The sequence below is a fragment of the Littorina saxatilis genome, linkage group LG13, assembly GCF_037325665.1.
Source record: "Littorina saxatilis isolate snail1 linkage group LG13, US_GU_Lsax_2.0, whole genome shotgun sequence".
NCBI classification, from domain to species: domain Eukaryota; kingdom Metazoa; phylum Mollusca; class Gastropoda; order Littorinimorpha; family Littorinidae; genus Littorina; species Littorina saxatilis.
The window spans coordinates 28,538,385-28,552,638 of NC_090257.1; the positions used below are offsets into that span (position 1 = coordinate 28,538,385).

A 14,254-nucleotide genomic window follows, 5' to 3' on the forward strand; every position below is an offset into this window, starting at 1 on the left:
AGAACCATATCAGTTTAAAAGGGAGTGCCAGTAATATCAATGCAACATTAGTGAATACTAGAACAATACCTAAAAATTATAATCCATTTAAAAGTAAGTAGTACACGTAATTATTATCATTTAGTCAGATCATATTTATGAATTATTTATTACACGTGTAATGGTTATGAGCCAAACGGCTTTCCATACTAATTTCAGGAAACGAACGCAGTTACAAGATTAGTTTGCCCTTTGCTTGCAAAAAAGTGTATACATTGCAACAGCCCTTGTGCGAACAACACAGAACATTATTTTCTGACCGAGGTAGTTTATTTTGCCAAACTTCTGCACAGTCCACGAAATCTTTGGCATCAGAATGGAGCGTTTGATGATTTTGCTGGTTGTTGTCGCAGTGACCCTCTCGAGTGAGTTAACCCTTTTTTTCTTGTTTGCTTGTTCTTGAAGAGTCTGGTAGGTTTTGTTTTTGGTGGGGTTTTTTCCCTGTCTGCTGGGTTGTTTGTTTTCGTGTCTCAGGAGTAAACATTTTGTACGAACATTTGACTCCCTTTACGAAAAAAGTACTCCCCCATAACACGAGAAAATTACTCCCCACGACAGGTGTGTTCCGAGTAAAAATTTCTTGCGACAATCTTACTCCCCTGACGAATTAATAACGAATTAATAAATTACTCTCACCAAACACGAGCAATTTACTGCCCACGCCAGGTGTACGCAACTTTTACCCCCTTGTCCCCTGTTAGTCCTGGTGGTGGAAGGGGTGGAGGGAGGGGTAGCGCGACATTCGTTTGCGCGAGATCACATATTATTGGCATTATTCCTTCGCCCGCATTCCATTTTTGCGTACGAGATTTTTTTTACTGGAAGTAAGAATTTGGGGAGTAATCATTTTGTGGAGGGAGTAATTTTTTTCTTTTCTCGTACGAAACGTTTACTCGGAGTAAGCATTTCGTACAAACATTTTACTCCGGAGTCAATTTTTCGTGGATTAAAACTTTCGTGTTACACCGGCCAGACTTTAACGCTGCATAAAATCGTTTTTTTCGCTTGGACGCAAACCAACAATTAACCGTCCTCTGAGCACATTGGTAATGATAAATTACCTTTAGTGGCTTTTTGTGTTAGAAGTTAAGTCATAAAAACAATCCTACCCTTAACAGTAAGCAGTCAAGGTTTTTATTTTTGGTATGTGCAAACATGGATGGATGTTCAAATCCCAAATGGTGAGCCACATTGCTTTCGTGGGAATGACGGTGCCTTTACAGTGACGTGTTTCTTCTTTCCCAGCGGTGCTGTCTTGTCCTCTTGACGAGATTGCAATGCGAAAGGAAATTTTGATGTGTACAGCCGCCAGGGAAAATGTTGCCCGCCAGAACATCGCAGACTCGGAGCAACAGGGCAAGTCAAAGAAGTGCTTGTAAGTTTGAGAACAATGTTATTCATTGGTACATAACATATATTCAAATATGATATTAATGTTGTAGTCTTTCGTTTGTCTTTGTGTTTTATGTACCATCAATGCATTTTAAATGGAAGCTTGTCAAATTATTGTAAATGTAATCTGCCGACGATCTTTTGCTTGCTTTCATGCGGCTGCAAACAGACCGAACTGGTGCTGTTCTGTTCACATGTTTACAGTTCACTTACCTGCATTTAAGTGTGTGTGTAAGAGCAATTCCCAGAAAACTACTGGTCTGATTTTCATGAAACTTTACATGAGAGTTCCTGGGTACAATATCCCCAGACATATATTTTTTTTTCACTTTTGCGATAAATGTCTTTGATGACATAATATCCGGCTTTTTACAAAAGTTGAAGCCGCACTGTCACGCCCTCATTTTTCAACTAAATTGATTGAAATTTTGATTAAGCAATCTTCGACAAAGCCTAGATAATGGGATTGCATTTCAGCTTGGTAGCTTGAACATTAATTAATGCGTTTAGTCATTAAAAATCTCTATTCTAATCAATAATACTATTTTAGTAATCGACCCAAGTATAATTTGTGGCCATTTCTGCGAAAAGGGACACTGTTGATCTAAGCCTCTGATTGGAGAAACGCGGGGTCAAAGTTAGAGCAAAATGTAAACAAACTTTGCTGTGCTGACTGATGTCCACTTCAAGTTGAAATTCTAAAATGTTCAATGAATTATCAGCGATAGTACAATGAACAGCAATTTAAAGTAATGGAAAATAGTCTTGGGATCAACATTACAAACTTCTACAAATGTTTATGATCATTCCTCCTCAGGAAAAACAAATCGAACCGATGACAAGTTGACTGCAGAGATGCCGAAAACAGAGTGTTTTGTTGTGCTTCGAGAAAATAAATTTCGTCGCTAGTTTTGGTCAAGTTAAAACAACTTACCTATTTTTTGTTTAATGTTTGACAGTAAGCTTAATATAAACTTTCATCTGGAAGCACATTCAGCAAAGTGATGTAGCCAAATCATCACACAGCTACATTTCACTAGACGGATCTATACGCATAGTTCAGGTAGATCTGACTTTCACACGACCGTAGCACTGTACGAAAAAGCAGACGACAAACGCAGTTGCCCGATGAAGAACAGTTACTCCCCGTTTTCATCTTTAGTTGCTTCCCTTGCTAAAGTTACTGATATTTAGATCAGTGGTTACTGACTGGGGCATTCTGTTCTTTGCAGCTGTGAATTCTGATAGTGGAAAGGCAAGTCAGTCTTCTCAGTTGAACACGGAATGTTCTGCTGACAGAAGTCACTTTGGGATAAGACAACGATTTTGTTGACGAGGTCAATGCTATTGATTCAGAATAATTATGTTGCACTTCGCCCGGACATTTGTGACTCCGAAGTCGAAGCAGATACTTTGATCACGATGGTGTTGTAAACGTTCATGATGACAACGCACACTACTAATCGGTTAAAGAGTTCTCCAAGAGCATAGGCCTATTGCGAAGCAAGGTCTTCCTCTTCCTGATCGTTTGAATGCCCGGACATCGTAAATGAGAACCTGTTGCTCTTACCGTTTGCTGTCTCCACTTAGATCTATGACAGGCTACAATTTCAGGTAAGTTTAATACTAAATAGACTGCAATGTGTGTGTGTGTGTGTGGGTGTGTGTGTGTGTGTGTGCGCGTGTGTGTGTGTGAGAGAGAGAGAGAGAGAGAGAGAGAGAGAGAGAGAGAGAGAGAAAGAGAGAGAGAGGGGTAGATAGAGGAAGAGAGATGAAAATGACGATGATGATTTTGATGATGATTTTGATGATGATGATGATGATGATGATGATGGTGGTGGTATGTGTGTACGTGTAGTATGTTTTTAAACTCCTCTTTCTTTTATTTTAACCAATGTTACTCTCTTTCTCTCAGTTTGCTGGCGTGGAACAGCAAACAATTCACCGGACAGTGCAACAACAAAAGACAGAAGTGCCTGGCCACAAAGCAGGTGTTCGACAGAATGGGGCAACAGCAATGTCCAGCCGGTTCCAGTTCCAAGGAAATCAGCATGGTTTACCCTTGGGACTTTGCTCAGTAGGTAAAGACATATTAATACTTTACAATTTGTCAGTACTTAAAAACAAGGGGGAACAATAGTTATATTTGTGTTTATGTGCTGTTTTCTCCAACAAAGAAGCACACACACAGACACAGACACAGACACAGACAGACACAGACAGACACAGACACACACACACACACACTCACAAACACACACCACACACACACACACACACACACACACACACACACACACACACACACACACACACACACACACACACACACACACACACACACACACACTACATTTTCAATAATGTCACCATACCATACCAGCTTAGAAATGGCAAGTGGATAGGTACCCAAAACCAGACTTGAGCTGTGCAAATAGTGGTTAGTAGATAATATGTTGATGAACTCTGTGGTTGCCTTTGTTTCAGAGAAGAAAATCGTCTACCTTGCGAATGAGGCAGGGGTACAGAGGAGGGTAGCAACTTCAGTCTTCGGCATGGTGCATCAATACTTAGGCATGCAGTTTTGTGTGTGAATGAACAGCACAAATCCATTTTGAAAATGTCTTGATCGTCGGCCACATCAAGTTCGACCCTGATTGGCATTTCAGTTTGTTGAAAGTAAAGGGAGACGTTCGATAGCAGAGTGCACGGATGACATTTTCAATTCAGTGAAGTAATGGACAGACTGACAGACCCACGTGTGCAAGGACACACAGCACCATGATACTTTCTACAACTAGAAGCTGTATTTACCAAGGAAACTGAACAATTAATCCTTGTTATGAAATTTAGAAGTACCACAACTTCAAGTCGACAAGTGTGTGTGTATTGTTTTCAGCAGAGAGCCTCAGATAGTTTGTGTTTGTATATGTGCGTGGGTGAAGAAAGAATAGAACATGGAGGGGGGAGAGGTAATATGAAAGAAGAAGAAATATTCGAGAGAAAAAATCATATGGCTGATTGTTTTTACATTTAGTCAAGTTTTGACTAAATGTTTTAACATAAAGGGGGAATCGAGACGAGGGTCGTGGTGTATGTGTGTGTGTGTGTGTGTGTCTGTGCGTGTGTGTGTGTAGAGCGATTCAGACTAAACTACTGGACCGATCTTTATGAAATTTTTCATGAGAGTTCCTGGGTATAAAATCCCCAGACATTTTTTCCTTTTTTCGATAAATGTCTTTTATGACGTCATATCCGTTTTTTTGTAAAAGTTGAGGCGGCACTGTCACACCTTCATTTTTCAATCAAATTGATTGAAATTCTGGCCAAGCAATCTTCGACAAAGGCCGGACTTCGGTATTGCATTTCAGCATGGAGGCTTAAAAATTAATTAATGATTTTGGTCATTAAAAATCTGAAAATTGTAATTAAAATTATTTTTTTTATGAAACGATCCAAAATTACTTTTATTTTATTCTTCATCATGTTCTGATTCCAAAAACATATAAATATGTTATATTCGGATTAAAAACAAGCTCTGAAAATTAAAAATATAAAAATTATGATTAAAAATAAATTTCCGAAATCGTTTTAAAAACAATTTCATCTTAATCCTTGTCGGCTCCTGATTCCAAAAACATATAGATATGATATGTTTGGATTAAAAACACGCTCAGAAAGTTAAAACGAAGAGAGGTACAGTAAAGCGTGCTATGCAGCACAGCCCAACCGCTACCGCGCTGAACAGGCTCGTCAGTTTCACTCCGTTTTGCACTAGCGGCGGACTACGGTCATTGAGAAAAATGCAGTGCGTTCAGTTTCATTCTGTGAGTTCTACAGCTTGACTAAATGTAGTAATTTCGCCTTGCGCGACTTGTTTCTTCTGCATGGGAGGAGAGAATGATAGAACAAGTCGCGTAAGGCGAAAATACAATATTTAGTCAAGTAGCTGTCGAACTCACAGAATGAAACTGAACGCAATGCAACGCAGCAAGACCGTATACTCGTGGTCCACCGCTCACGGCATAGGCAGTGAAATTGACAAGAAGAGCGGGGTAGTGGTTACGCTATGCTGCATAGCACGCTTTTCTGTACCTCTCTTCGTTTTAACTTTCTGAGAGTGTTTTTAATCCAAACATATCATATCTATATATTTTTGGAATCAGAAACCGACAAGGAATAAGATGAAAGTGTTTTTAAATTGATTTCGAAAAAAAAATTTTGATAATAATTTTTATATATTTAATTTTCAGAGCTTGTTTTTAATCCGAATATAACATATTTATATGTTTTTGGAATCAGCAAATAATGGAAAATAAGATAAACGTAAGTTTGGATCGTTTTATAAATTTTTATTTTTTTTTACAATTTTCAGATTTTTAATGACCAAAGTCATTAATTAAATTTTAAGCCACCAAGCTGAAATGCAATACCGAACCCCGGGCTTTGTCGAAGAGTACTTGACCAAAATTTCAACCAATTTGGTTGAAAAATGAGGGCGTGACAGTGCCGCCTCAACTTTCACGAAAAGCCGGATATGACGTCATCAAAGACATTTATCAAAAAAAATGAAAAAAACGTTCGGGGATTTCATACCCAGGAACTCTCATGTCCAATTTCATAAAGATCGGTCCAGTAGTTTAGTCTGAATCGCTCTACACACACACACACACACACACACACACACACAGACACACGCACGTACACCACGACCCTCGTTTCGATTCCCCCTCGATGTTAAAATATTTAGTCAAAACTTGACTAAATATAAAAAAACTAAAAAGTAAAAATTAGGGTAACGTTACAACAAGTCGCGTTAGGCGAAAATACAACATTTAGTCAAGTAGCTGTCGAACTCACAGAATGAAACTGAACGCAATGCCATTTTTCAGCAAGACCGTATACTCGTAGCATCGTCAGTCCACCGCTCATGGCAAAGGCAGTGAAATTGACAAGAAGAGCGGGGTAAGAAGGATAGCACGCTTTTCTGTACCTCTCTTTGTTTTAACTTTCTGAGCGTGTTTTTAATCCAAACGTATCATATCTATATGTTTTTGGAATCAGGAACCGACAAGGAATAAGATGAAAGTGTTTTTAAATTGATTTCGACAATTTAATTTTGATAATAATTTTTATATATTTAATTTTCAGAGCTTGTTTTTAATCCGAATATAACATATTTATATGTTTTTGGAATCAGAAAATGATGGAGAATAAGATGAACGTAAATTGGGATCGTTTTATAAATTTTTATTTTTTTTACAATTTTCAGATTTTTAATGACCAAAGTCATTAATTAATTTTTAAGCCACCAAGCTGAAATGCAATACCGAAGTCCGGGCTTCGTCGAAGATTACTTGACCAAAATTTCAATCAATTTGGTTGAAAAATGAGGGCGTGACAGTGCCGCCTCAACTTTCACGAAAAGCCGGATATGACGTCATCAAAGACATTTATCAAAAAAATGAAAAAAACGTTCGGGGATTTCATACCCAGGAACTCTCATGTCAAATTTCATAAAGATCGGTCCAGTAGTTTAGTCTGAATCGCTCTACACACACACACACACACACACACACGCACAGACACACACACATTTTTCATTTTCATTTTCATTTTCATTACTTTATTGTCCCATCGCTGGGAAATTCGGGTCGCTTCCTCCCAGTGGAAAGCTAGCAGCAACGGAGTCGCGCTACCCAGGTGTCTGCGTGTTTAGGTGTATTCAGCCACCTGCACTTATGGCAGAATGACCAAGGTCTTTTACGTGCCATTGTGATGACACGGGGGTGGGACATGGCTTCCGTCTCTGGGTCTGCACATTAAGTTGACCCGTGTCCGTCCCGGCCCGGATTCGAACCAGCGACCTTTCGATCACAAGTCCAGTGCTCTACCAACTGAGCTACCGGGCCCCCTCGTCTCGATTCCCCCCTCGATGTTAAAACATTTAGTCATAACTTGACTAAATGTAAAAAGGGCAATAACTCTGGAATGAAACATTATTTTGACCTAAAACCATACAAGTAATAACGGCAGATGATTAAACTTACTATTTCCCGGCAAAAGTTTGTTTTTAAAAGTTTGGCCATTTTAAGTCAATAAAGGGTCATAATTAACTCCGTGAAAAATAAATGTGAAGGTCTGAAATTCTCACATCACGTTCTAAATATAACAGTCTGTCAAATAGAATCCAAAACTCAAAATCGATAAATTTGTCAAGAATGTCCCTTTTCGCAGAAATGGCCACATTTCATCTTATTCTGCATCATTACCTGATTCCAAAAACATAATATATGTGTTATGTTTGAATTAAAAAGAAGCTATTGCGCTATACTGGCTTGTCTATTTCACTACGTTTTCCACGTGAAAAGTGTCAGCGATTTCCTTGCCGCGGGGATTGACGAAGCTGTATTGTCTTCTTGAAAATAATGCAGTGCGGTCAGTTTCATTCTTTGAGTTGAACAGATTGACTAAATGTAGTAATTTCGCCTTACGCCACTTGTTTTTCTTTTACATACATGTTCCCTTCTTTTTTGACTGATCTATGGAAGCAAACTCACACAAAAATTCTTTTCATCCCAAACGCAACGCAATGCTTAAAGCTGACTGACATAGCCGGGAATAATTCATGGGCCACCTTATGTCAAACAATCAACGTCATCACTTCGCATAACTTATGCTCCTCGTATTTTGGTGGCGTTCTTTTTTATGGGGGCCAGGATAGTTTCGAGGTTGACCATGGGCAGCGCCATTTTGTTGTGAAATACGTCATCAGTTTGTGTACACAGGAAGTTGTGACATCCGTCACCCTATGGGAGGGGTGAAGGCAACATTGTTCATCAGCAGAAAGTTGTGAAATCCGTCACCCTATGGGAGGGGTGAAGGCAACATTGGTTATCACTGAGTTTGTGTAACACAGGAAGTTGTTCAACAAAAACATTATAGGTCGAACTGTGCAGGGTCGACCGCAACAAACTCAAACCATTCACTATTTTGCATTTGAGTGACTTATATACCGACATTTTTATTTCTTATTTTCAGCACAGGTGTAGGACAAAATCATGAACCAAAATGTTATTTATTTTCTAATTTAACATTTGTTTTACAAATGTGACCATGGTCTTTCAAACATACAGTGACATTACACATTGTTATGTCAGAAAAAAAGAAAAAAAGAAAAAAAGCTTTTGTGCACAAATCAGAAAATACATTGTACATTTTACCTACAGGCCAAACAGTGTCTGTGGCGGCAAAGGACCCAGCAAGTTGCACTGATCTATATTTTTAGATCAGTGGCAAGTTGTCAAGAACAGGCGCTTGCATTTGGATGTGTCCACTGACAGTAGGTTTGGTTGTGATCAATCAGAATGATGTGGGAATAAAAATGTATGACAGTTTGGTATGATGACATGTAATTCACATATGCTGAAATGTAATATTATACATGATATAATATTATTATGGCTGTTGCCATGACCATGAACCCCAAGAAAGGTTTAATGTTATGTAAAATCAAAATACCAAAATCAAGCACCTATTAATCTTGTCTACGGCGCGGGAAGATTGAGGCCTTCGTAAACGTTCAACGTTGGCCAATAATGATTTTAACAATGTTGTGTCGTTTTGTATTATGTTTTATTTTGTTGATCAATTGATAAATATGTCTTCCCAACATATTACAAATCAAACAGAAATAAAGTCTTAGAGAACTACAATAATTATTGTTGCCGTCAAAACCTTGCAAGGCCTCAACTGTTCTCACGAGATCAGTAACATTTTTTTCTCTCTCTCTCTCTCTCTGTATATATGTCTTTGTCTGTGTCTCCCTCTGAGTCTCTCCGCTTCTGTCTTTCTATGTCTGTCTCTGTCTATGTGTGTGTGTGTCTCTCTCTCTCTCTCTCTCTCGTTCTCTCTCTCTCATCTGACTCTTGGCACACATGTCAAAGCAGAGGTTAACTTGAGTGCATGTGTACCGAGCAGGAGGGGGGGTGATTTCTTGAATTAGCTGAGGGCGGTGGTGAACATGGGTCTCAAAGCAGAGGTTGGGCTATTTTTAGACCGTCAACACAGACAGTTGTACAGCGTCGTCAATCCCCGCGTGAAGGAAATCGCTCACCTTCCACGTCCAAAACGTAGTGATATTATTGACACGTCAGATTAGCGCGGTAGCGTATTGTGTTAAGCAGGAAAGCGCGCTTTTCTGTATTCTTTTTAACTTCGCAATTTCCGGAAAACATCCACTTTCACTTTGAGACTGTTCTGTTTACATTCGACACTATCAAAACCACTTTGCATTGCAATACTGAAATAATTTTGTCTGTGTTCGAAAGCTACAGCCAATCGTTATTGTAATTCAATCAAGTTTGCGTTTTAATGAAACAGATCCTGTGATTGGTCAGAATGCCCCAACTCATTAAAAATTACAGGTGACTAATTGTCGATAGCCACTCGCAAAAAATCCATTAACAACCTGCTGGCGTGGCGCATTGATACAACCTCAACTAGTCTCGGTTAGCTTTGAGGGTCATTTTACAAGTAGGAAATATGAAGTACCAACGAAATACAGAGACCATAAGGTATGCGAAGTGATGACGTCGAATACGTGACGTAAGTTGATGCATGAATTCTTTCGGACTACGTCAGTCAATTCCAAAGATCGCTTTTGTGATGAAAAGAATTTGTTTTGAGTTTGCTGTCCAGAAACCCGTCAAAAAAGATGGGAAAATGTATGTGAAAGAAAACAAAACAGGAGGAGAGTGATACGATAGGAATACAGAGACATATTTCTTGGGACTTGACCCTTGCAGGTAGGTGGACTGAAAGTAGTGTGTGAACAGAACAGAACCAATTCTGTTTGTTTACCATCGCATGAAAGCAGGAAAGAGATCGTCGTCAGATTGAATTACAATAACATTAACACGCTTCCATTTGAAACTTCTCGGTCTTCATCGTGGATTGACGCCCTCCCAAAGTCTAATTGAAGCCCTCCGTCGCTTCGCTCCGTCGGGCTTCAATTACCTTTGGTCGGGCGTCAATCCCCGATGAAGACCTCGAAGTTTCAAATGGAAGCATGTTAATGTGTAATTATATCCACTTAGGTACAGTTTTATAACATTATTGGCACATGTAAACAATAGGCATTAATTAATGAACGCTACGAAAAGGGCAGCCTTTAACCTTCCTGTTGTCACTCAGCATTTTTTTCAAAATTCTCATCCACACTTTTAGCACTCCCCCCACCCGCCCTCCCCATCTCAGATGTAATTTGTAAATGACGTTTTCAGCCTTCAATCCACTATTTAACATAGTAAGTCAAGCTTTTCAAACCTTATTAATAATTGCTTTGATGTTTTGCTGATGTTCAGTTTATTATTTATTGTAATTCAATCAAGTTTGCGTTTTAATGAAACAGATCCTGTGATTGGTCAGAATGCCCCAACTCATTAAAAATTACCGGTGACTAATTGTCGATAGCCACTCGCTAAAAAATCCATTAACAACCTGCTGGCGAGGCGCATTGATACCGCCTGACTAGTCTCGGTTAGCTTTGAGGGTCATTTTACAAGTAGGAAATATGAAGGCCAACGAAATACCGAGACCATAAGGTATGCGAAGTGATGACGTCGAATACGTGACGTAAGTTGATGCATGAATTCTTCCGGACTACGTCAGTCAATTCCAAAGATCGCTTTTGTGATGAAAGAATTTGTTTTAGAGTTTGGTGTCCAGAAACCCGTCAAAAAAGAAGAAAAAATGTGTGTGAAAGAAAACAAAACAGGAGCAGGGTGATACGATAGGAATACAGAGACATATTTCTTGGGACTTGACCCTTGCAGGTAGGTGGACTGAAAGTAGTGTGTGAACAGAACAGAACCAATTCTGTCTGTTTACAACCGCATGAAAGCAGGAAAGAGATCGTCGTCAGATTGAATTACAATAACATTAACATGCTTCCATTTGAAACTTCTCGGTCTTCATCGTGGATTGACGCCCTCCCAAAGTCTAATTGAAGCCCTCCGTCGCTTCGCTCCGTCGGACTTCAATTAGCTTTTGTCGGGCGTCAATCCCCGATGAAGACCTCGAAGTTTCAAATGGAAGCATGTTAAGCTTAATGTGTAAATGAAGATCTCATGGTTCAAAATTTCATATTGTTTTTTCAAAAACGTGCGTTTGTTCCATTTCAAACTAACCTCACTGATGTGAACTCCATTATTACTGTCACATCTGTTTTACAAATTACACCCATAATCCAAACCAACGCGCAAACACACACACACACACCACAACTACACACATATTATGTACTCATTACCATTAGCCAACGCTCGTCAGGGCCGGACTAGGCCAAGAGGAGGGGGGGGGGGGGTTGCCAGTGGTGGTCCAGGAGGATGTTCCCCCTGGCAGGGTCAAGGGGCATTGCCCCTTGTGGGGGTCAGGGGGCGAAGTCCAATGAAGCTGATGGGAAGGTCATATTCTGAGATAGGAAAATGGTCGCTCCTTGCATGAAACGGCATAAAATAGACAATAATAAAAAATATTTTAAAAAAGTGAGGTACATGTTTAGGCTAGGGGGGGGGGGGTTGCGCAACCCCCATAACCCCCCCCCCCCCCCCCCCCCGGTAGTCCGGCCCTGCTCGTCACAACACTGATAGACTACGAAGCAATCTCTTCGATCATCTCTGCGCTGAGTCGGTCACACTTTTGCTCACCCCTGCCAACAATCTCAAACGTATCCTTTTTTTCAATCACTACAAAATTATCATACAGCTTTTTATGTCTCACTAAATTATAAATCAGATGTATGTGGTTGTTTGTTGCCTTGAATGCCCCAAGGGGTAAAAATGAGTGTTTCTTCCAAACTAATTAGCCTCATTTGCCTAAACCATATAGGAGTTATCCGTCCTTATAGAGTTAATTTTTTTTAATATAAATCCCATGCTAATTTCAAATACAGCGATTTTCTATTCACTTCAATATAAATTATAATATATAGTAAATAACAATCAAGAAATAACGAAGTCTTTAAACCACAATTTCCCAGATATTTACACTTTTCATTTTGTTTCAATTCACACCACAAAACATACACTTCGCCTTTTGCTATTCAGTCTCAAGTCTAAATAATAATAGTATAAATCATAACTAATTTTCTTCACACCATCATAGACATAATGTTGCCTCACATGTTCTTTGTACAATCGTTGGTTTTCACAATACATATTGCATTACTGTAATTGTCTTCTTTTTCTTTAACAATGTCTTTCCAAAAACAAAACTCAAAGACCACAAAAGCTATTGCAACCTACTCCTATCTCTCGTCTCTCTTCCTGGGTACAATGGTACCTAAGACTTACATTCAAATGCTTACATTTCCATGCTACCCACATTGTCAAAATACCAATAATTATTCAAAACAAATGTTAACTTCATTTCAGACCCACACCCATTATTATACACACATTTCACATTTAAACCATTAGTCGGCCCCCTGTCGATATTTATCGACTAAGTTCCTTGTTTGTACTTGTACTTGACCCTCAAGGCTAACCGAGTCTTTTTTAAGCGTGTATCAATGCGCCTGCAGCAGGTGATCATTGGTTTTTGTAACCAGTGTACAAGTACATCGAGAATTGATAGCCGGTCATTTTTAATGAGTTGGGGCATTCTAACCAATCACAGAATCTGTTTCATTGAAACGCCAACTTGATTGAAGTACAATGTCCTATTTTTTTATATATTTTTTTTAACTGTAGCCAAGTTTTGATTTGTCTGTTTTCAGGGCCACCCCCCACATGTTGACGTGTATTGACACCGTAATGACAGACTGCGAGGGCGTGCCCTACGTGGAGGCCAAAAGGGCAGAGCTTGACGCTGACGTACAGCGCTTGAACGAAATGTACCAGCAAATGTGCGTCTAAATAACCGTGAACCAAACATGAAAAAAAAGGCGCTTGCTTGGAAGAAAGACATGGTCCGCTGAAAGAGGAGATTTGGGAGAGGGGAAGGGGAGGTGTTGTGGAGGTGGAGGGTAGGGAGGGGGGTAGGAAAAGGAGCATTGTCTCATCAGTTAAAAGAGGATGTAGATAAAGTTGACGAGGAGCGAAACACAGGAAAAGTTATAAGCCAATCTTTATTTACAGGGGGTAATACAGACAAATAGCGTAGACAGTAAAGATGCTGTTTGTGCCGAGAAGAAGGGAAGACATAGGTGTGTGTGAAGAAAGACCAGCTTTGTAACGAGAATGCACCGAGGGAGGACGACATGGGTCTTTGAAACAGTTTGTAAAGAATAAGGGGGGGGGGGAGGGGAAAGGGGAGGGGAGGGGGAGGGGGGCAGGCATTGTCCATTCAAATGGTAGACGGCAGGGGGGAGAACACATTCCTTAAGGGAATGCATCAGAATAAAATGTGTTTTGCTTCTTTTAGTTCTCTCCTATAGTTGCAGTGTCAAGACAACAGGGAACTAAAGGGTTTGGTTGAATAATCAAACATGAAATTGTTGGTCTTGGCTTCTTCTGTCATTATGATTGCAAGTGCGAACTGTGTGTGTGTGTGTGTGTGTGTGTGTGTGTGTGTGTGTGTGTGTGTGTGTGTGTGTGTGTGTGTGTGTGTGTGTGTGTGAATCCTTTTTACATTTAGTCAAGTTATGACTAAATGTTTTAACATCGAGGGGGGAATCGAGACGAGGGTCGTGGTGTATGTGTGTGTGTGTGTGTGTGTGTGTGTGTGTGTGTGTGTGTGTGTGTGTGTGTTTATGGTGGGATAGCTCGACTCCCGCGCGAAATTTAGCGCTTTACTTGGACTCATAATTTTAATTCGACGT

The 14,254-nt window shown here is 39.7% G+C and overlaps 1 protein-coding gene across 1 annotated transcript; it reads left to right on the forward strand.

The window, feature by feature from the left end:
* The first annotated feature begins 246 nt into the window (after nucleotides 1–246).
* Nucleotides 247–13,723, forward strand: LOC138946070 (uncharacterized). The gene is made up of 3 exons (XM_070317584.1): nucleotides 247–404; nucleotides 1,285–1,414; nucleotides 13,211–13,723. Exons 1-3 carry the CDS (start codon nucleotides 356–358, stop codon nucleotides 13,347–13,349), a joined length of 318 nt encoding a protein of 105 aa, XP_070173685.1. The 5' UTR covers nucleotides 247–355; the 3' UTR covers nucleotides 13,350–13,723.
* Nucleotides 13,724–14,254: the final 531 nt, after the last annotated feature.